This window comes from Macrotis lagotis, chromosome X (assembly GCF_037893015.1).
Source record: "Macrotis lagotis isolate mMagLag1 chromosome X, bilby.v1.9.chrom.fasta, whole genome shotgun sequence".
Taxonomy (NCBI): Eukaryota; Metazoa; Chordata; class Mammalia; order Peramelemorphia; family Peramelidae; genus Macrotis; species Macrotis lagotis.
Window position 1 is genome coordinate 702,393,319 of NC_133666.1, and position 23,978 is coordinate 702,417,296.

Sequence of the window (23,978 nt, forward strand, 5' to 3'; positions counted from 1 at the left end):
CCCAATCCATCACCTTTAATCTTCAGGGAAAGTGGAGAGAATAACTCTGTTAGCTAAGATATGGTAAGCTCTAGAATGAGCAAAAGTACTTCTAGAAGTATTGTTTTACTCAGAAACACACAACAAGCAAAATAAAGCTGTTCCCACTTGAAATCCTGTTTGGAAGAACCTTTTTGTCAGTCTCTCCAATCTCCTTGCATCATGTTTCTTCACTGGGAGATTGGGGGGGGGGGGGGGTTGAGGATGAAGAGTAGTTCCTTCCACAAAAAGGCATAGCCCTGTAGTTGCTTCTTTCACTTTAAGTCTGATCTCTCTAAAAGAAACAAATTACAAAACAAACATACATATCAAATTACATACTTCACAGCACACATACCTACACATAAAGACAATGACACTTTCTCTCTATATGCAGTACAAAAACTCATTTACTTTCTTTTAAAATGTCATTATCTCATTTTCCAAGGATAATTTAATTTACAAAAAAGTTTAAAGCAGGCTCTCCCTGGACCCTGACTAGAAACCAGAGACAAGGCCAGAGCTATCATATTCTTTTTTTTTTTTTGGCAAGGCAATGGGGTTAAGTGGCTTGCCTAAGGCCACACAGCTAGGTAATTATTAAGTGTCTGTGGCCAGATTTGAACTCAGGTACTCCTGACTCCAGGGCGAGTGCTCTATCCGCTGCGCCACCTAGTCACACCCCCCTTTTTAATTAAGTTTTCAGTTGATATTTTATATAAAAGTTTTTCAACATTCATCCACTTGTATTTGCATATTTTTAAATTGCATAATTTCCTTCCTTCCTCCCCTCAATAGCGAACAGTCTGTTGATTACTGTACATATACATTCAGGTTTAACATTTTTTACAGATTAGTCATTTCCTCCATGAGGAATTAGGATTTAAGGGAATAAAAAGAAAACCATGAGATAGGAAAAAAAAAACATAAGAGAAAATTTTAAAAAGTGAATGTAGAGTTATTCAGATTCAGTAGGATTTTGGGTTTTCTTTTGCTTCATTTTCTTCTTCCCAGGGTTGTCCCAGCTCTCTGAATTGCTGAAAGCAGCTGCATCCATCAGGGTTAACTTGCAATGTTGTTGTTAATGTCTACAATGTTCTCTTGGTTTTGAACCCTTCTAACAGAGTCAGAATGCTGTACAAATTTCCTGTAATTCATTCCATGCTTCTCTAGAGTCCAATCATTCATGATTCCTTTTTTTTTTTTTTGGCAAGGCAAATGGGGTTAAGTGGCTTGCCCAAGGCCACACGGCTAGGTAATTATTAAGTGTCTGAGGCTGAATTTGAACTCAGGTATTCCTGACTCCAGGGCCAGTGCTCTATCCACTGTGCAACCTAGCCACCCCCATTCATGATTTCTTATTGAATGATAGCACTCCATAGTATTCACATACTATAACTTGTTAGCCATTCCCCAATTGATGGACAGCCCCTGAATTTCCAATTCTTTGCCATCACAAAAAGAGCTGATATGAATATTTTGGACCATCTGGGACTTTTCCAAATTTTTGTAACTTCTTCTGGACATAGACCTAGTATTGCTATTCCTGGTGAAAAGGTAGGATCACTTTTATTGCTCTTTGGGGATAATTCTATATTGCTCTCCAGAATAGCTGGATCAGTTCACTGTTCTACCAATAATGCATTCCTATCCCAAACCTCCCACAACTTTTCCAACATTGGTCATTTCCCCTTATTGTCATTTTAGCCAATCTAAGAGGTGCAAAGTGGAAACTCAGCCTTTAATTTGCATTTCTCTAATCAGAAATGATTTGGAGTATTTGTTCAATGATTATGTATAACTTTAATTTTTCTACACTTCAAAACTGTCTGTTCTTAACCTTTGACCATTTATCAGTTGGTGAATGACTTGTAACTTTACAAATTTGATGCAATGAAAGCTTTCTCAGAACTCCATACTGTGAAAATGTTTTCCCAGATTTCTTTTTTCCTTCTAATTTTAACAGCATTGGTTTTATTAGTCCAAGTTTTGGATTTAATAGTTAAAATCATCCATTTTGCAATTTATAATATACTTTATTTCTTGCTTGGATGTAAATTTCTTCTCTTTCCATAGATTGTGAGATACAGTGCTTCTTGATCTGTTAATTGGTCTTTGGTATCACCCTTTATGTCCAAATCCTGTACCTGTTTTGATATTATTTTTTTGTAAGTTTTTTTGCAAGGCAAATGGGGTTAAATGGCTTGTCCAAGGCCACACAGCTAGGTAATTATTAAGTGTCTGAGACCAGATTTGAACCCAGGTACTCCTGACTCCAGGGCTGGTGCTGTTTTAATATTATTTTGGCATAAGGTGTGAGATGTGGATCTATGCCTAGTTTTTGCCATACTATTTTCTAGTTTTCCCAACAATTTTTGTCAAACAGTGAGTTCTTATCCCAGAAGCTAATGTCTTTGGGTCGGTCACACAATAGATTATTGGAGTCAGTTCCTACTGTTTCTTTTGAACCTATCCTAATCCATGGATCCATCAGTCTATTTCTTAACCAGTATCAGGCAGTTCTGAGGACTTCAGCTTTTTAGTAGTTTTTGATTGGTAGAACTAGGCCACCTTCCTTTTCTTTTTTACACAAGTGTTCTGCTGCTCTGACAAGTTTATTGTAATCCCTTTAGCATCACCATGATCACTGAGTCACAACAATCAGGAGACAGGAAGCAACTCATATTAAAGAGAAGTTTCTTGATTGTCACATGCAGTGGTCTCAATGTAGGTGAAAAGGTGCTTATCTGTGGCATATGGGAGATACAAAATTCCCCCTAATTTGCCTGAAATTGTACTCCACTGTGCAAACTCTGGTTTCTTCTCTTATTTTCCTCCAGTTGCCATAATACTAATAGTTTTTCTTATTCTGAAGACATTGTGATTTTGAGAACATCAAGTTATGGTGTCCTTTATCACAATGCTAGTTTAGCACACTCAGATCACATTCACAAGGTTTTCTCCAGTGTGGATTCTCTGATGTGCACTAAGTTTCTCCTTCCATGTAAAAGCCTTTCCACATTGATTACATTCATAAGGTTTCTCTCCAGTGTGGATTCTCTGATGTTCACTAAGCCTCTCCTTCCAAGTAAAAGCTTTTCCACATTGACTACATTCATAGGGTTTCTCTCCAGTGTGTATCCTCTGATGTATAGTAACATATGACTTGCTTGTAAAAGCTTTTCCACACTGATTACATTCAAAAGGTTTTTCTCCAGTGTGGATTCTTTGATGTATAGTAACATATGACTTGCTTGTAAAAGTTTTTCCACATTGATTACATTCATAAGGTTTCTCTCCAGTGTGGATTCTCTGATGTACAATAAGACGGGTCCTTCGTGTAAATGTCTTTCCACACTGATTACATTCATAAGGTTTCTCTCCAGTGTGGTTTTTAAGATGTTTAATAAGAGTATTCTTCAATGAAAAAACCTTTCCACACTGACTACATTCATAAGGTTTCTCTCCAGTGTGGATCCTCTGATGTATAGTAAGATATGACTTGCTTGTAAAAGACTTTCCACATTGATTACATTCATAAGGTCTTTCTCCCGTGTGGATTCTCTGATGTGCAGTAAGATTGTGTTTCCATGTAAAAGCCTTTCCACATTGATTACATTCAAAAGGTTTCTCTCCAGTGTGGCTTCTCTGATGTTTAATAAGAGTATCCTTCAAAGAAAAAGCCTTTCCACACTGATTACATTCATAAGGTTTCTCTCCAGTGCAGATCCTCTGATGTGTATTAGGATGGGATTTAACTGTAGAAGTCTTTCCACACTGATTATATTCATAAGGTTTCTCTCCAGTGCAGATCCTCTGATGTATAGTAAGATATGACTTGCATGTAAAAGCCGTTCCACCTTGATTATTTTCATAAAGTTTCTCTCTAGTGTGAATTCTCTGATGTTTAACAAGAGACTCCTTCAATGAAAACGCCTTTTCCCACTGATTAAAATCATGAGGTCGCTCTCCAGTGTGCATTTTCTCTTGTGTAATGCCAAATTCTCTCCACATGAAGTCACAGGCACTGTCATTCATGACACTTTTCTTGTGAGTTTCTTTCACAGAAAGATGTAGTTTTCCAATATTCTCCTTCATTTCATATCTGATCTCTTCTTCTGAAAGAACTAAACAAGAAAACAAATATACAAAAACACTATATATACTCACATATGTTTATTTCCCTTTCCCAGCACTGGTAGAACCTAAACTTATTATTTATTCCTCCCCTCTAAAAAAAAAAAACCCAAACTTTAATCTTATATGGAGAGAACCAATCAGTTTTAAATGGTACTAGCTTATACCCTAAGAATAATTTACTTTACAAAGAGTTGGACACATAGATCATTGGATCCCAACAACAAACACCAACTACACCACACGTGACACAAGTATTCTCATGACCTTTTCATGATATTCACAATGTAATGAGTTTAGACCATGTGAAAATTAGTGACATTGATTTTATTTTTCATTTTTTCTCTAAGAAGATATTAAGGAAGGACCAGCTTGTAGATTGCCATTGGAAGTTACCTGGTCCAAGGTGAAAAGACCACACCCCAAGCACCACCTATGCCTACAATGGAGGGGTATTTAACAGGAAGCACTGCCCCCTTCAGGCTCTTGCTTCTTCTGCTTCCCATACAGAAGGATGAACCTTCCTCTGGCTCTTCCTTAAAACACATGGAGCTCCATGGGCTTCACCATGTGGCCTGGTAATCACAAACCTCATGGCTGCCTGCCCTTTTCTCTTTCTCTATCTCTTTTCCTTTCCAAACTTCAGCTGAGCCTGCCAGCTGACCTGCTAGTTCAATCTGCAACCCATGTGATCCTCTTCAAACTCTTAACTTTTCTATCACTTTCTTATGTATTGTAAAAGAAGACATGAGGGAGGTGATGTCATGACAAGCAATTCAATTGGATTTGACTGAGAGGGTGCTATGCCAAATTAGTAGCCTGACTTTCTTCTCTAGAACCATCTGGGGCCAGTGGTCAAATATAAGTCAAGAAGTCTGGAGATGGCCCTGGATGTCAGACAATCAAGGTTGGGTGACTTTCTCACTAGCTCACATGGCTGCAAGCATCTGAGGCTGAATTTGAACTCCAGTCCTCCTGTATCTAGGGCAGGCACTCTAATCCATTTTGCCACCTAACTACCACATGTGCAAATAATTTCATTCTACACTCAACTACCTTGGTATAATCTTCAGTTGGTATCTCCATCTTTTTTAAGTTTTATACTCTTTTCATACTCTTTCCATACTCTTCCACACTAATCATTATTTTCTGGTTATCACAAATAAGACAGTTCAATCTAATTTTTAAAACACTCACACTTGATCCATACATCCCCATGTGATTCTATCTAATATCTTTCCTCCATTTCATGGCTTAACAGATAGAGGTAACTTTTTCCAAATTGTGCTCAACTTCTTTCTCTTATTATTTCTTTTTTTCCCCTTTAATCCTCTTCTAAGGCCCCTGTCTAATATATGACCACCATTAAGACACAAACTGGTCTATTATTTCTAATTATTTCTAATTCTCAGTACTTTATGTACAGATAGTATCCTTCTTCAAGTGTCCTTTCTACTTAGAGTATTTTAACTAATCAAATAAAAAGAGAAAATTATTAATTATTAAATTATTAATTTCTCAAAATTTCCAAGATTCAATGGCTATTTTTAATTCTGATCTTTCTAGACTTCTCTGTAGGCTTTGACACTGTCAATCTCCCCTTTTTCTCAATATTCTCCTTTCTAGATTTTAGTGACATTATTTTCTCCTGTTTCTATGTCTCCATTTCCAAAAGGAAACTCATTCTCTTTGCACCAACCCTCCCATCTTCTTCTTGCATTCCTAATGCTATCCAAGGCATCTCCCAATAGTCCAATACAACAGAGTTATCATTAACTTGCACACATTCCCACTCCTGAGCCACCTTTTCAATCTCCTGCCAAGTCCTCTTGATTCTGCCTTTGTGACATCCTTCACATATAACCCTTTCTCTCTCAATACTGTCACTATCTTGTGTCTGAGATTTTGTAAGAGGCTGTTGGTTGGTCTGGCTGCAGCATCAGGTTAACCCCCAGTCTAGTTATTCCTCTAAACCGTTATTAAATTCTTCTTCCTAAAATTCTCATGTGACCTTACCACTACATTCTAAGTCTCAGTGACTACCCAGTAAATGGATTAAATATAAAACCCTTTCTACAATTATTGAAGTATTTTATATCCATCCCTTCCTCTAGGCTTTGTCTTCTTTCATCTTATTTCCCCCATATATATAAAATGCTAGAATCCAGTAGTATAGGCCTCCTTTCTAATCTGAGAACAGGATATTCTACACTAGAATCCATGGTTATTCCCTTGCCATCTCTGTCCCTAGAATGCTCTCCCTGGCTTCCCTGGCAGCTAAACTGAGACCACATTTCCAAAATAAGCCTTTTCTAGTCCTCCTTAAATTCTTCCCTCTCTTAATTAGTTCTACTTTTATCCTGTCCATCATGAGAAGATTCTACATTGCTGGACCCCAAATCCAGCCCTTGCTTCCCCGTAACACACAGAAGCCCAGTCATCATGGCTGTCCTATACCTGCTTTCACCTCACTCACCTGGACAGTGGCTCCTCAGGCCTTCTTGTTCCAGCATCCATGGAGTTTCCCTTTGCTCAAAATAAAAGATCACATCTTGTGTGGGAACCAGAAGCCCTGGGCAGGAAAATAAGTTGGGGATGAAGATAGAGAGAAAGTTGAAATTTAGATCTCTTTCATAAAGGGCCGTATACACAGAGCTGCTGCACTTTGACTATCAATCACTCCATTAAGTGCTCACATAGGAGCTTGGACTTGCACATGAGTGCTTGTAATGCAAGGAACCCAAAAGAGGATACGTTGCTGTGGGAAATGGTCCAATCCTTTCCCTTCACATTACACTCCCCATCCTAACAGGTTCCATTCTGATGAAAACAATTCCTTCCAAAATAGGGTAAAAGGGTTAAAGTGCAAGACCAGCCTCAAGCCCAGGGAACATGAACATTTTGCTGAGTATCTCTCCCCCGTACCTCTGTCCCTGAACCATATAGAAACCTTGTGTATTGTTCATTTGTGGAGTCTTAGCCTCTTCGGGTGAGATTCTCTACTAGAAAATTCAATAGTCATACCAAATGCTCTTTCTTGGCCAGTCTGTTGTCCTGGAAATGCCAAAAGCACACAGGAAAGGAAGACATGGTGTGCCCCAGGCCTTCTGAAGAAGAATCTCAAAGCAGTTATGTATGGAGTTATGGAGGAGAGGTGAGGGAGAAGTTGATGTAACTAGGTTGAGATTAGGAGATTTGGTCCTGGTGCAACATCTTCATAGAAGGATAGGACTTGGCACATATTTTTCCATCATCTAGACATCTTGTTAGTGCAGTGGAGAGAACCCTGGGCATAGTCTAAGGCATGACAGAGTAAAAATCCAGTCTCAGACAGTGACTAGCTATGTGCCAAACCACTTAACCTTCATGTTCCTCAGTTTCTTCAACTGTCAAAAGGGGATAATAATATTCACCTAACTTGGAAGGTTATTATCAGGATAAAACAACATAATAACATAAAGAAAGCCCTCATCATAGCATCTAAAGCAGCAGGTGAAAACAAATGCTTATTCCCTTCCTTTACTTTCCCACCATATTGTTGAGAATTTTACGACAAGAGAAAGGAAGATTAAGGACAGAATTGCAGGAGACCTGCCCTTTTCTCTCTGAATTGCTCCAAATGCTTCACAGTGGAGAATGAAGATATTCCTGTTTACAGTAGACTCAGTGTTACCAGGGGAAGGGTTCTTACCCACAGACAGCAGGTTCTGGGCATTCTCCAGCATGACCTCCTTGTACAACTGCTTCTGATGAGGGTCCAAGAGGCTCCACTCCTCCTGGGTGAAGTCCAGAGTCACATCCTTGAATGTCACCAACTCCTAGACCATCAAAAGTCATCAGGTGTAGAGATAAAAGACTCTTGAGAAGTAAAGAGTTCAGCCCTATTCAATTCGAGATGGAAGCTGAAGTACAGAGAAGGGATATGCCCAGAGGTCATACCTTACATGAGAGTCAGAGTCAGCTCTAGAACCTGAGATCATTAAGAACCCAAGGGAATTCTGAGAAATGAATGTTATATGTCAAAGCCTAGCAGCTTCCATACTAAAACCACTGTAGATTTTAGAACATTGAATTGCAAAGAGTTAAGGAGCTGCAGTTGCATCCAAAAATAATAATTTCTCATTCAGTATCAAATGTCTCAAGTATAAAAATGAGTTTTTGGAAAAACTTAAGAAGGTTTTTAGAATTCAATTAAGAGGGGCAGCTAGGTGGCACAGTGAATAAAGTACCAGCCCTGGAGTCAGGAGTACCTGGGTTCAAATCTGGTCTTAGACACTTAATAATTACCTAGCTGTGTGGCCTTGGGCAAGCCACTTAACCTCATTTGCCTTGCAAAAACCTAAAAAAAAAAAAAGAACTCAAGAGAGATCAAGGTAAAATGAGAAAAAGTCAAGATCATTCCTAAATAATCAAGAAAATGATGAAAACAAAGTCAGACAATTTGAAAGAATCAAAAACTTGAGGAAGAAAATAATTCCTTGAAAAATAGAATTGGACAAGGGGAAACTAATGACATTCTAAAAGATCAAAAAATAAAACAAAATAAAAAGAACAAAGATAATAGCAAGTGAATCATTTCATCAGAAAAGCAATTGTTCTGGAAAACTGATAGAGGAGAAATAATATAAGAATAGTTGAATTACCTGAAAATAATGATGAAAGTAAAAGAATCTTGATACAATATTGCAAGAAATTAATGAGGAAAATTCTTCTTAAGTTCTAGAAATAGGTTAAGAAGAAATGAAAAAACCCACCAATCACCACCCAAAAAAGATCCTAGGAGAAAAACTTACTGGAATGTCAAGGACAATTTTCCAAGCTTCCAAGTTAAGGAAAAAAATTTAGAAGTAACAAGAAAAAGCCAATTTAAAAAGCAAGAAGCCACAATAAGTTTTAGATAAGATATACCATTAATTACATTAAAGGACCCTAGTTCTTGGAATGCTATATTGCATAGAGCAAAAAAAATGACCAAGGGTAACTTACTCAGCAAAGTATAATGCTTAATATTAAAAAAAAAAAAGGAAATTGAACATCATCAAATGACTTTAAGGTTGTTGTGGGAAAAAACTCCAGAATTTAAGGGAAATTTGACATATAACAGGAAGAAAAATAAGGTAAACATTAAAGACCAATTATATGGGATCTAAGATCAAATTGCTTATTTCTAAGATATGAAAATATTTCAGTACTATTATGACTTTAATCATTATTTGAATAGTTTGAAAGATAAGGTAGAGCTGACCTGAGTATAAGGGAGTCATTCTAAAAAAAATAAAACTATGTCGGGAGTTATAAAAAGGAGAAATTATCTCATGAAAATGAAGCATAAAAGGAAAAATTGATAAAGAAGAACCTAATAGAAGGGTGGTTTTTCACCCATTCTCAATATACTCATACATGCATACACATAAATATAAATGCATCTACATATGAATACATACATATATATATGTTTATATAAGTATAAAAGTAAAATTGGAAGGAGGAAAACATACAATTAATTATAGCTCAGAAGGTGAACAAGATGAATTGACCTACAAAATGAAAGGAAAAAAACACAGCCTGAAGTAGTAATCATGATCTCAGGCAATGCTATAACTAAAATTGATTTAATCAAGAGAAAATTAGGGAAACTAAACTATGTGTCAGCAATATTATCCTATATTCTTATAGATCATTTAAAATAACTAGCCACGGGTGGCTAGGTGGTGCAGTGGATAAAGCACCAGTCCTGGAGTCAGGAGAACCTGAGTTCAAATCCAGCCTCAGACACTATTTAATAATCACCTGTGTGGCCTTGGGCAAGCCACTTAACCCCATTTGTCTTACAAAAACCTTAAAAAAAAAAAAAATAACTAGCCAGCCTAAAATTCCTAAGAGTATTCCCAATAAAAAAGACAAAGGAACTCTTTGAAAATAATTATAAAATGCTTTTTTTTTAATAAAAATAAGCTCATAGCTAAATGATTGAAGACATTTTTTGTTTATGGGAAAGGAAAAACTACTATAATAAAAACTGAGAATTTTACCTAGCTAATCTCTTTATTCACTGTCATCACAACTAAATACTAATAAATTATCTTACAGGAAAATATAATAACCAAGTTCATTTAGAGGAACTAAATGTCAAGGATATTAAGGAAATCAATGAAAAAATTTGAAGGAAGGGGGTCTGGCCATACTAGATCTCAACTGGTATTACAAAATAATAATTATCAAAACAACCTGTGATTAAAAATTAGAGCGGGAATAGATCAGGGAAACATTACAATATAGTAAATGACTGGTAATCTAGTAGAAGACAGAGACAAAGATCCAAGCTTTCAGAACCAAAACAGGATATGACAAACTGTTACAAAAACTTGAAAACATCAGGGCAGAAATTAGGCCTAAACAACATCTCACACTTGATACCAAGAGAAGGTCAAAATGGGCACATGGTTTGCGCATAAAACATGTTAATGAACAAATGAGGCAAGTCTCGTGTTGTTTATCAGTCTATGGATAGAGGAAGAATTTAAGGCCAACAAAAAAAAGAGAAATACAAAAATCAAGCATAGACAGTTTTGGCTGTATAAAATTAAAAAGCTTTTAGAGAAAACAAAATCAAAAGGAAAGAGAAAACAAGGAAAAACACTTGTAATTGATATTTGTAGTGAAGTCCTTATTTATCAACTATAGAAAAGTGAAATTAGCAAAAACACAATCCATTCACCAATTGATTAATCTTCAAAGGATAGAGACACTTTTCAGACAAAGAAATCAAAACTATCTCTAGTCAAGTGAAAAATGCTCTAAATCACTAGTGATTAGAAAAATGCTAATTAAAACAACTTCAAGGTACCATCTCACATCTATCAGATACAACAAAGTGAAAATGATAATATTGGAAGTGAAGTGGGAATTCTGGAACACTGAAGCATTATTGGTGGAGCTGGGGACTGATCCAACCATTCAGGAGACCAGTTTGGAAGGTTCCTCAAAGGAGTATAGAGCTTTGCATATTTGTTGATCCAGCAACACCACTGCCAGCTGTAGAGACTAAAGACAGGTTTATTTTTTTTAGGTTTTGGCTAGACAACGGGGTTAAGTGGCTTGCCCAAGGCCATTTGGCTAGGTAATTATTAAGTGCCTGAGGCCTGATTTGAACTCAAGCTGACTCCAGGGCCAGTGCTCTATCCACTGTACTATTTAGCCACCCCTTAAAGACAATTTTTTATAAAGATCAAATTATACAAAAATATTTACAGAATATCTTTAGTTGTGCCTGAGAAAGCAATGCCCTTCAATAAAATGGCCAAACAAGCTATTGTGGGATTATGATGGAATATTGTGACTTGCAGGATGGCATAGGGAGAACAAGACCAAATGGAAATGGTTTGCAGCAATGCACAGACTGCTGATAATCACAGGGAATGTGGGGAGATGTATGGATGTATTCTTGAAGAAGACTATGACATCAGGGAGGTGATGCCATGACTAGCTTGTGAATTAGATTTGAATGAGGGGAGCTATGCTCAGTCACCAGGCTCACTTAATCCTCCAGAACCATCTGGTTCCAGTGGCCAGATAGAAATGAGGATGATTGGAGATGGTCCTGGATCCAAACAGGGTTAAGTGACTTGCCCAATGTCATGTAGCTTGTAAATGGCAAGTGACTGAGACTGAATTCAATCTACTGTAATCCTGACTTCAAGGTCAGTGCTCTATCCACTGTACCACAGAGATGTCCCTCCTTGAACCAGTCTGGAGATAGACTGCACTCACCTGAAATTTGGGTCTGAGACTCCCAGGGTCCATTCCCTTGAATCCAGGATTCCTGAAAAGGGAGCAAGGTCCAATGTGACTCCATTCATTCAAGTTCCTCCATCTTTTTTCTGGTCTTTATCTACCTTGGGGTCCTGATTCTCCCACCCTTGATAGATCCACAAATTAACAGCCAAAGCTCTACTATCAGAGTTTGTTCCTAACCAGGAAAGGTTTCTAATTCTAAGCCTTTCTGAAACCCAGGAGGCAGTCTAGAGACACCTGGAAAGTCCCTCCCTTCTTTACCTCTGATTAGAAAAACCCATCCTCCCCACCCCATAATCTGAGTCCTGGGCTGACTATTTGGGATCATACTCTGGAAGACTGCTGTTTGTCAACCTTTAATAACAAAACGGTTCCAAGTTCTCTCCAACTTTGGCATCTGGATTTGGGGCCAGACTTTGGTTCTTTGCAGACTGAGCTGGGGAGGAAGAAGGATCAGAGAAGGATGGGAAGGGGGAGAAGCTTTGCCTCCTCTACAGGGGCAGAAAACTGGCCTCCAGGCATTTATAAAGGGTGAGGTCCAACAGGAGTTACAAAGGCTCAGGTCTTGCCCTAAATTCCTCTCCCACTTCATGCTATTCTTCATACTCCTCTCCTCAGGCTTCTAGAGGCAGAAGGAGCTTGGGGTGCCAGGAGGGAGAGCCAGGCAGCACCTCAGTGACTCCCGGGGCACAGCCCTCCCTCCAGCTGGTCCTTTGCCTCCCCACATCTCCAGGCCCCAGGTAACTCAGGCAAGTGGAGGCTGCAGAGGCTCGGGAAGGAAAAGACGAGAAAACTCAGGCTGGGAAACACAACTCAGTCGGGGATTCAAGCCCGAGGGGACTGAAAGGAATCGGGGCGGGACATCTTTTTGCAGAGGCAAAGAATGGGAAACTGAGGCAATGGGGGACAAGTCACGGAGCATGAATGTTATGGGGTACCGCTGTTCTACATGAAACCACGAGTGACCAGACCGTAGAGACGCGGAAAGGCGCGACACGAACTGATGCTGGGCACAGGGCTCGGGACGAGACAACGCTGGGAGGGCGGCGGCGCCCGGACCAGCGGGAGAGGCCCACGTGCGGGTGGGGGAGGTGGCACCGCTCACTCGTGAAACCTTCTCGCCCGTTTCCTGCTTCTCCCTCTTAGACACAAGGACTCGCGGGGGAACGCGCGTGACGCCTCGGGCCGGGCTGGGGCGGAACCTGGAAAAGTGAAAAACTGAGGCGGGGAAGGAGGGGGCCGGGGGTGGGGGCAGGAGGAGGGTCTGGGGGAGAAGACATTCCCACAGGAGAGACCCTGGGCCCGGGGCTGGGAAGCCGGGGGCGCTGGGGGACCCCCCGGGGCTCTGCGGGGGGGCGCCATTCCGGACTCCCGGGGTCCCTCTGGGAAATGGGGAGGGCGGAAGGGGGCTCCCCAAGGGTCTGGAGGACACTCACAAGGAGGCCACGTGACGAGGGAGGCCAGTGGAAGGCAGGAGACTGGGGGCAGGGCGCGGAAGGCGACCTACCCGGGAGCTGCACGCACAGGACCGGCTCCCGGAGGCGGAGGGATCTCGGCGCCCGAAGAAGAGAAAACACCGGCGTAGGCCGCGCAGGCGCAGCTCAGAGACTTCCTGTTACCCGGCAGCCCCCACGGGGCGAGTCCCCAAAGCTCCGCCCCCTGCGACCCACGAGGCTCCCAGGATCCTCCAATCAAATCCAGGGCCCAATCGGCCCCGCCTCCAGGAGCCCCGCCCTTCATCACGTGTCAGGCCTTCTCCACGCCTATGCTCCGCCCCCAGGGCCGAAACCCCGCCCCGACTCCTGGCTGCTCCTCTCAGAGAGCCCCCTCCCCTCCAGACGGTCTCCCCCCACCTGCAGCTCCCCCCAGGCCCCAGATGCATCTTGGGAGCCCTGGGAAGCCATGGCCCCCCTGGAGTAGACTGAGTCACATGTTCTTCCACCGGGACACGAGGCCCTTCCCGCGGGGCTGGCAGGGGCAGGAGAGGCCCTGGGGCAGGAGGACCTGGGCCTGCTCCGAGGGCCGTCAGCCCGGGAGGCCAGGGCAGCCGGAGCAGGAGATGCTTCTGGGGCGGGGAAGGCAGAAAGCATCGAAAAGGATCTACTTAGGGGCGGCTAGGTGGCACAGTGGATAGAGCACCGGCCCTGGAGTCAGGAGTACCTGGGCTCAAATCTGGTCGCAGACACTAAATAATGACCTAGCCGTGTGGCCTTGGGCAAGCCACTTTACCCCATTGCCTTGCAAAAACTAAAAAAGAAAAGAAAAGCATCTACCTGGTCTTTCAGGTTTTCAATCTGCACCATTTTCTATGTTCTTATCAGCCTTTGAGTCTTTCTCCCATTGTATTATTTGAGAAACCATTTTATAAGAAATAATGGAAATTCAAAACTGACTCCTAGATGGCAATGTGACTGTGGACTTTGAAAGTCAGTCATTTATCAGATCTAGATCCTATGAAATGAGGAATTAGGCTAGAAGAGAGTATGGCTAAATGCATAAACTCTCACATTTTTATTTGGTAAGTTTTCCCTTAATATAGACAAAAAAGAATAATTGTCCTTTGTGAAAATAGTAAAGAATCTTGTAAATGCTCCATTTCCATTTAGGGCTTTGGGAACTCAGAAAGTGATTGTTTTGGTACCTTCTCTTTAGGCAAGGGAGCAGACATCCAAACTTTTAAAATAATTTATCACATAAGGACAATTAATAAAAAAAGGAAATAATAAACATTAGGAAATCTGATTTCTAATTGCATAAAGATTAGCGACTTTTCTACCTGGAACATGAAATAATTGCCATCTGTAGAAGACCTCAAGAAGTTTTACCACAAAAGGGAGAAAACTTGGCATGTTTTCCAGAAATTCTGGACAGATCAATGTAGGATTTGTAAGGGATGGGACCATGGACATGCTAGGAGGGAAGAAACCCATAGGCAAGGAGAGATGGGAGAGCATGAGGATGCAGAGGGAAGAAACTGCTGTAATAGATGAAATAGAATAGGATCATATGTGCATTTAAAGAATTTTCCCTTTTCAAGGAGAAGGACAAACTCATAATGGGGGAATGGGTGAAGGCAGAGATAGTGTCAAAAAATGAAAGTTGAGGAGGGGATCAGAGGGATCTTTTGGAATTTGGCCTTGATGTTTTCTTTTTGGGGGAGGGGAATTAGGGAGAATTCATTCTACATGTGAGGAGGAAACTAGAGCCAAAGGTGAGCCCCCAGGTGGAGGAATGAGGGCAGCACCAGCCACTCATCCCTAGCTGCACAAGAAGTTAAAGGTAGCACAGGTATTGGGCATGTCCTGGATCTCAACAGCAATTCCTCGTTTTCTCATAGCCTTCAAAATCTTTGGCCGTAGCTTTTCCATTTGGTCTCCAGTACCCAATACCACAATTTCAATTTGAGGCTCTAACATCCAGAAAAGGGAGGTGTTTTCTTCTGTGATATCCTGATGGTTCCCCACATCCCTTGCATTACAAAGTGTGGGACCAAGGCCAGGACCCCACGACCCAGTTGCCATTGACAGTAAAGCCCCAGGGGCTGTAGGTATCTATGTATATGACCTGGGGAGAATCGTTCTCCAGCAAGGTGATGGTGGTCCTCTGGAACAGCTCATCATACTTGGGGGTCAAGTGGTAGCTCCGTTGGGGATAGCAGAAAATGTCATGAGGACCTCTGAGGTCTGGGGTCTGCAAAGCAGGGTGTAGGTGGCACAAGCACAGAGGCAAGGTCCCATGTTATAATGACCTCGGGGCAGTGTCGGGAAGCTCCTGGCCTTAGGACCCTGAGGAGTTACCCAGTGTCAGAGGGGGACACAAGTTGTTTCAAGGGTGGGGGTCCATGACTTCAGGGTTGTGAGGAAACATGCAGGAAAGTGCACATGTGGTGTTAATATAGGTAGCCCAATGGTGAGGGGGTGAAGGCATCATTCGGCCCAGGGTCACTAGGAGGTTACACTGGCCTTGATGTTTTCAATGAAATTTGAGGCAACCTTACTATCCAAAAAGTGAAGGAATGGAAAGGTTTGGGACATTTGAGGAGAAAGGAGGTGAGGAACAATTGCTGAGGTGAGAGGGATTTTGAATGATTTAGGGAAGAAGAGAGATTGACTTGTCTCTGTGAGGATCTATTTGACCTCAGAGAAAATCATTTAAGGGTCAACCAGATAGGACAGCAAGGTGGTGCAGTGGCTAGAGCACTGGCCCTGGAGTCAGGAGTACTTGAGTTCAAATCTGGCCTTAGACACTTAATAACTACCTAGCTGTAGTTACCTAGCTGTAGTCAACCAGATCAACAGTTTCAGCACATGAATAGAACAAAAGCAGAGCATAGTGGGAAAGCTCTCCTTGTGGCAATTGTTATTGTCAACAGAGACAAAATAGAAAGTTGTCAAATAGAAGAATAATTTGTATTGGAACTGGAATAGAAGAAGTTAGGAAAGGGAAGAGCAGAGGCCACTGTGATAGTGGCTTTAGAAAGTATATAAAGGGAGAGTTGGATCTTGGTAACTATTTCTTCCATGATCCTTTCTAGACCAGCTCAATTGTCTATATTTACATACTCAATCGTCTTCCTTTAAAAAAATATCTGTATACCAGATCCCTTCTCTGGGAACGAGATCGTGGTTGAATTCTCATCCACTTCTAGGTTGCTGATCCACTGGTATCCTCACCTCAGAAGTCTAGTGATGTCTCTGGAAAGAGCTCCATTTCTATTGTTATAAGGAAAAGGGACACTCCAGAATGTGTTGGGTTGAAAAGTTTCTGTCACCAGAGCTACACATCCTCCTTCACACACTTCTAGAGGACCCACTCTGAGGCCTGGTCTGGGAAATAAATGTAGGACAGGAAAAATGACAAGCAGTGGATGGAGAGTCACCCTTGGCTTGGCCTGGAACCTGGGCTTCCCATAGATTTTTGAGTCATCTATTCCCTATCTGAATCTGTCACTATGAGGCTGAGGTGCACTGTTATACCATAAACTGTTGGGAGCCAGGATCTCTAAGCTGTTTGACACAGTCAAGGCAAGAAGACTCAAGGCAGTCACACTGCCTGATGGAACATTTCCTTCTTCAATATATATAGGGATTTCATGTGTACCAATATTTATAGGTCTATTATTGATTGCAATATTTACTCATCCTAATAGTAGAATGACTATAAAGGAAGGATTTCAGAGAAATTCCTTGAATAAAACAGATTGTGAACTCTGTCCAAATTTAACAGGACTGCCTCTCCTTGAGGCATACAAAAGGCTTCAACATTATGAAATCTTTGGAAAATACAGCACTGGGAGTTCCAGGGAGATGTCAGAATATATACAGGGGAAAACAGATACAAGATGAGTCAGATAGAATTCCAGGGAAATTAATAGTTTTGCCCCCCTTACCATACACAGGAATATATGAAAAAAATAGTGAGAAAATAGTACAGGTGACCAATATGTGAACTCTAACAGTCTTAGTTACATGGGAAAGAATAAAAAAGTCACAGAAACTCTGGCTTCTACCAGCAAGGCCTGAAAGAAAAATTGGTTATTGTAAGAGTTAACAGATGGGTGGACAAGCATAAAGACCCTCACTATAAGATTGTTAAGGAAGTGTATCGAAAAACATGACTTACACAGAAAATATAAAAAACTTTCCATTAAAAGAATTGCTTAATTAATAACTTTAAATGAATTAACAATTATAGTAGTAATTATATGTAGTAATTATATGTAGTAATAAATAAGGTAACAGATAGGTTGAGGTCATCATGGTCTGAGTAGGGATAAGAAATCAATTAACTATATTATTATTAAACTTGTAATCATATGATTAAAACTTGTAACCATATGAATTATATGATTGATGATGACAATTGTACGCTTTTGTAACCAAGGAAATGATCTTAGCTGAGTCTGATACTATAAAAATAAATCTGAACAGCAGACAGTCAGTCAACCTGCTCCTGCCTTTACCCCTGTGTTGACTCAACTCATTTCGCCGACTCTATCCCTCCTGGACCCCCACAATAAACCAGAACAATATTCAGCCTTGTCCTCATATTAAGCCCTCTTGATGGTGAGGGCAAGAATGGACCCCAAGAATTGGACAGGAGGTGTGATACAAGACTTAGTGTCTTTGGAACTTGTTTAGATTATTTTTACTTTGCTACTGTGTCTACTGTTAAATGAGGAGTTTTCTTCTGGTGTGTTCAAAAGGCCAAAAGAGAGAGCTGAGATTGGGTTTCTTCTGTCTTCAAAACAAACAAAAGAGAGAATCCTCTGGGTCCCAGGAAGTCATTCCTGGGTATTTTCCCTTTTCCTTTGACTTAAGGTAGATTTTTCCATGTGCTCAAATGCAAGAAATCTAAACTTCTTGATCCTGGTAGAAGCAGCTCATTGGAAGGTCTGAAGCATTTTCAAGCAGGAGGGTTAGAGCTAAAGAAGTGAGAAAAATCCCTTTCAAAGAAATCATTTCCTAATTTGTCCCATTCTGCCTTTGGAAATCAACCTGACTGCTCCATCTACAGCTATTACTATTCAAAGATGTGTTCCCCCTCCCCCCCCAGCAGGGATTAAATGGAAAATGCTCCCAAATCCATCACCTTCAGACTTCAGGACAAGTAGAGAGAATGACTCTGTAGGTTCAAAACCCATTAGCTAAGACATGGCAAGATCTAGAATGAGCAGATCACCTTATGGGAGCACTGTTCAGAAACACTCCACAAGCAAAACTGAAACTTTTCCCACTTGAAATTCTGTTTGGAAGAACCTTTTTGCCAATCTCTCCCATCTCCCTGCCTCATGTTTCTTCACTGGGAGACTGGGGGGAGGGGTTGAGGATGAGGAGTTCCTTCCACAAAAAAGCATAACCCTCTAGTTGTTTCTTTCACTTTAAGTCTGATCTCTCTAAAAGAAACAAATTACAAAACAAACATACAAAGACTTGATACTTTACACATACACACACACATACATACACACAGACCCCTACACATGAAGACACATAGACACAAACTGACACTTTCCCTTTATGTGGAAAGCCACAATGCCTGATCCAGGCTCGACAAGGATCTCCAAGGCTAGCTCCAGGTTTTCGGGCCCCAGGCCCCATGACGCCCCAGGTGTTGCGTGAATGTTGTCCTAGCTCTCTGGAAATGGAAAATGCTCCCAATCCATCAAGAGGGGTTGCTTCCATCAAGGTTGTTCATCTCGTAATGTTGATGTGTAAATTGTTCACTTGGCTCTACTTCTTTTGCTCAGCATCAGATCCCATAAGTCTTCCATGCTTCTCTAGAGTCTGACCATTTATTGTTTCATATAGAACAATCATATTCCATAGTATTCATGTCCCATAACTTGTTTAGCTATTCCCCAATGGATCGGCAGCCCCTCAATTTCCAATTCTTTGCCACTACAAAAAGAGCTGCTATGAATATTTTGGAAGATGTAGGACTTTTTCCATTTTTTACAATTTCTTCTGGCTATAGACAATTATACAATTGGAATTATAGAATTGGAATCACTGGGACAAAGGGTATGAACAGTTTTATTGCTCTTTGGGCATAGTTCTGTATTGCTCTCCAGAAAGATTGGATCTGTTCACAACTCCACTGTAAGGGGATAATAGACAGAGTATGTGGCCATGAGGAGTTCATCCTGAGAGTCATTGAGACCTGGGACAACAGGAATGTCCATACCAGAGTGCTCTGAACTCAGGAAGGAGCTCTGGCCCTTCTCTCTCTTTGTTCTCCTGCCTTTCATCCTTATCTTGTTGAATATTCTCAGGAAGGACCTTTTGTCCTTATCCCTCTGCCTTTCATCCTCATCTTGTTCAAGTGTCCCAGGAAGTAGTTCTAGTCCTTATCTCTCTACCTTTCATCTTTATCTTGTTGAAGATTCCACATTTTTCCAGGATACAGACCTTTTGTGGCATACCCATTATACTTCCACAGGCCTGGAGATGAGGGATGCTGATACAAGGGGACTAGGCTTATATATACCCTTATTTCAACTATGTGAGTCAGAGATGTAGCATATACCTGCAATAAACTCCTTGCTTATCTCTCACTGGCTGACTTTCATTATTGAACATGCGGGACATGTCCGGCGGAGCTCCCCGAAGAGTTGTGTGAATTAAACTGAGACCCAGCTGCCCAGAGTGGACTGCAACACTCCACCAGCAAGACATCAATGTCCCAATCCTCCCACAACTCTCCAACACTGATCATCTTCTCTTTTTCTCATCTGGGCTAATCTAATAGGTGTGAGATGATACCTCATTGTTGTTTTAATTTGCATTTTCTCTAAGCAATAGTGATTTGGAGCATTTTTTCATTTGCTTATATATAGCTTTCAGCTGAGGAATGACTTGTGACCTTCTAAATTTGATATAATTCTCTCTATATTATAGAAATGAGACCTTTATCAGAACTCCTGGTAGTGAAGATTGTTTCCCAGATTCCTGCTTTTCTTCTAATTTTGGTAGTATTGATTTTATTAGTACAAAACCTTTTTAATTTAATATAGTCACAATCATTCATTTTTCAGTTGATAATGTGCTCTAATTCTTGTTTGGCCATAAATTCATCTCTTTTCCATGGATCAGATAGAATATGTTTTTGTCTATTAACTTATCTAATAAATCACTCTTTATGTCTAAATCCTGTACTCTTTTGACCTTATTTTGGTATAGGGTGTGAGATGTGCATCTAGGCCTAGTTTCTGCCAGACTACTTTCCAATTTTCTCAACAATTTTTGTCAAATACTGAGTTCTTATCCCAGAGGCTGATGTTTTGGAGTTTGTCAAATAGTAGATTGCTGTTTACATTGAAGGAGCCTCATTCTTGGAATACTATATTGCATAGAGCAAAAGAACTGAGGTAATGACCAAAGGTAGCTTAATCCTCAATGGAAAAAAAAACAAGAAATTTAACAACCTCAAAGACAACCCCAGAACTTAAGGGAAAGTTGACAAATGACACCTGGGAGAAAAATAAGGTAAATATTAAAGATCAATCATATGGGAAGATCAAATTGTTTACTTCTTATGTATGAAAATATGAGGAGTATGCTTATGACTGTTGTCATTATTTGGGTAGTTTGAAAGAAACTTGGGAGTTCACCTGAGCATGGTGAAATGATTCTTAAAAAATAAAAAGATATAGGGAGAGATAAAAAGGGTTAATTATATCATAAACATGAAGTATAAAAGGAAAAACTGATACAGAAGAAAGTAATGGGGGGAGCATGGGTAGAGCAGCTTCCTTACTCTCATTGGTAATGGTTGAAAAATATATATTTTTCACCCATTCTTAATATAGTCATATATACATGCACACATATATATAAAGATATATGTATACATACATATATTAAAGTATTCCAAATTTATATATATAATTATGTTATAAATATATTTATATATAAAATACATATATATATATGAAGTCTTCCAAATTCAGAAAAAAAAGAAAGAGGAGAAGGGGATAGGATTGGGGAAAGGATAATGGATGGAGACTTCTGAGAGGATGAAAAATGTAAAGACCAGGAGGGCCAGGTAGTAGGTAGAAGTAAAGCAGAGGAAACAGGAGGGATAGGGGAAATAGGGTGAAAAGGATAGTGAGGAAAAATTGAGAGGAGGAAAACAAAAAAAAGTAATTATAGTTTAGAAGGTGAATGAGATGAATTGACCCACAAAATGAGAGCTTCACACCAAGAAAATAGAGAAGCAGAATTTATTATATATTAAAAAAAAACACCCCCAAAAGCAGGAGCACGAATCATGATCTCAGACAAGGTTTAAACTAAAACTGATGAAATCAAAAGAGAAAATTAGGAAAACTCTACTATGTGTCAGTAATATTATTCTATATTATTTAGATCATTTAAAATAACTAGCCAGTCTAAACTACCTGAGAGTCTACCTGTCAAAACAGACACAGGAACTCTTTGAAAATCAATATAAATTGCTTTTATAAAACAAACTCATAACTAAATGATTGAAGTCATATTTTTTGTTCATGGAACAGAAAAACCATTATAAAAATGGGCAATTTTACATAGCTAATCTATTTATTCAATGTCATCACAATTGTGAACTAATTGTAAACTATTTTACTGAATTACAAAAAAGAACTGTGAAAGAAGGGGGGGGTCTGGCCATAGTAGATCTCAACCTGAATTATAAAATGATAATTATCAAAACAACTTCTGACTACAAATTAGAGTGGTGGATCAGGGAATAGATTAGGAAAACTTGACAATGTAGTAAATAAAGGTCTGTGGTAATCTAGCAGATTGTGTAGAGACAAAGATCCAAGCTTTTAGAAGAAAAACTCATCATTTGACAAAAAGCTGCTTGGAAAAACTTGAAAACAGCAGGGTAGAAATTAGGCATAAACAAGATCTCACACTTCATACCAAGAGAAGGTCAAAATGGGCACATGGTTTGCTCATAAAAGCAAATTCCCGGGCAAATGAGGCAAGCATGGAATTAGTTATTGATCAATCTATGGATAACAGGAAGACATTAAGGCCAACAAAAAAGAGCAATGCAAAAAGCTAACATAAATAACTGATTACATGAAATTTAAAATCTTTTATGCAAAAGAAAATCAAAAGGATAGCAGGAAACTAGGAAAAATATTTATAATAGATATTTCTAGTAAAGTCCTTATTTTTCAACTCTAGAGAGAAGAGAGGTTTGCAAATAAAGAACTCATTCATCAATTGATAAATTGTCAAAGCATATGAGTAGACAGTCAGACAAAGAAATCAAAACTCTCAAAAGGCATCTGAAAAATGCTCTAAATCAGAATTCATTAGAAAAATGCAAATTAAAACAACTTCAAGGTACCATCTCACATCTATCAGATTGGATAATATGACAGAAAGGGAAAATGATAAATTCTGGAAGTGATGTGGGAAAACTGGGACACTGATGTACTGTTGGTGGAGCTGTGGACTGATCTAACCATTCAGGAGATCAGTTTGGAATGCTCCCCAAAAGGTTATAGAGCTCTGCATATCTGTTGATCCAGCAACACCACTGACAGCTCTAGTGCCTAAAGACAGTTTTTTTTAGGGTTTTTTTTTGCAAGGCAATGGGGTTAAGTGACTTGCCCAAGGCCACACAGCTAGGTCATTATTAAGTGTCTGAGGCTGGATTTGAACTCAGGTACTCCTGACTCCAGGGCCAGTGCTTTATCCACTACGCCATCTAGCTGCCCCTATTTATAGTATTTCTTGTGGTACCTGAGAAATCAAGAGAATGCCCATCAACTGGGGAATGGCAAAAAAAAAAAAAAAAAAAAGCTGTTGTGGGATTGTGATGGAATATTATGACAATATAATATAATAAATGTAATATAATATGTCATAATAGGATAATAAATGACAACCCAGATGACAAATGTAGAGAATGAATGAAATGGAAATAGTTTACAAGGTTGCACATCTAAAACCTATATGGGGAGGTGTGTATATATATATATGAGTGCACTGTGTATCTGTGTGTGTGTATGTGTGTGTGTGTGTGTGTGTGTGTGTGTGTGTGTGTGTGTTGAAATGGTCCTTGAAAGTTGATTGTAATGCGGGAAAAGTTAATAACAAACAGGAGGACCCCAATTTCAGTTGTTCGGACTCAGTGCTCAAGACCCCAAGGGCCCCATGAATCAGTTTAAAACAGAGAAGAGAAGAGGGCAATGTGGTTATTACCAGGTTAAATTTCAAACTAATTTTTTAGTAAGGAAACGATTCGTAAGGAAGGTATAGTCTGTTTCATGACCCCTCCTTTCTGTCTACAGAAGTAGATTTGGTTATGTACCTTGGTAGGACCTTTGTTTTTCATTCTCTGAGAAGAAAAGTGACATAAATTGCATATGAGTGAGGGGAACAGTGTTAAATACCTAGCCTGATTTAATCCTCGAGAACTACTGGATTCAGTAGTCAGATATGAATCAGGAACACTGGAGATGTCCCTGGATGCAGGGCACTCGGGGTTAAGAGACTTGCCCAAGGTCACACTACTATTAAGTGGCA

General features: G+C 39.9%; 1 protein-coding gene and 1 pseudogene across 1 annotated transcript in view; both read right to left on the reverse strand.

Moving 5' to 3' along the window:
• Positions 1-13,047, reverse strand: part of LOC141497226 (uncharacterized) — a 67,546-nt gene extending 54,499 nt beyond the window's left edge. Inside the window, 4 exon segments of the mRNA XM_074199872.1 lie at positions 2,973-4,145; positions 6,632-6,727; positions 7,847-7,973; positions 11,926-13,047. Coding sequence (XP_074055973.1) covers positions 2,973-4,145; positions 6,632-6,727; positions 7,847-7,973; positions 11,926-11,958 — 1,429 coding nt within the window. The 5' untranslated portion in view covers positions 11,959-13,047.
• A 2,078-nt stretch (positions 13,048-15,125) lies between these two features.
• LOC141499671 (NADH dehydrogenase [ubiquinone] 1 alpha subcomplex assembly factor 3 pseudogene) lies at positions 15,126-19,049 on the reverse strand (annotated as a pseudogene).
• Between the last annotated feature and the right edge of the window lie 4,929 nt (positions 19,050-23,978).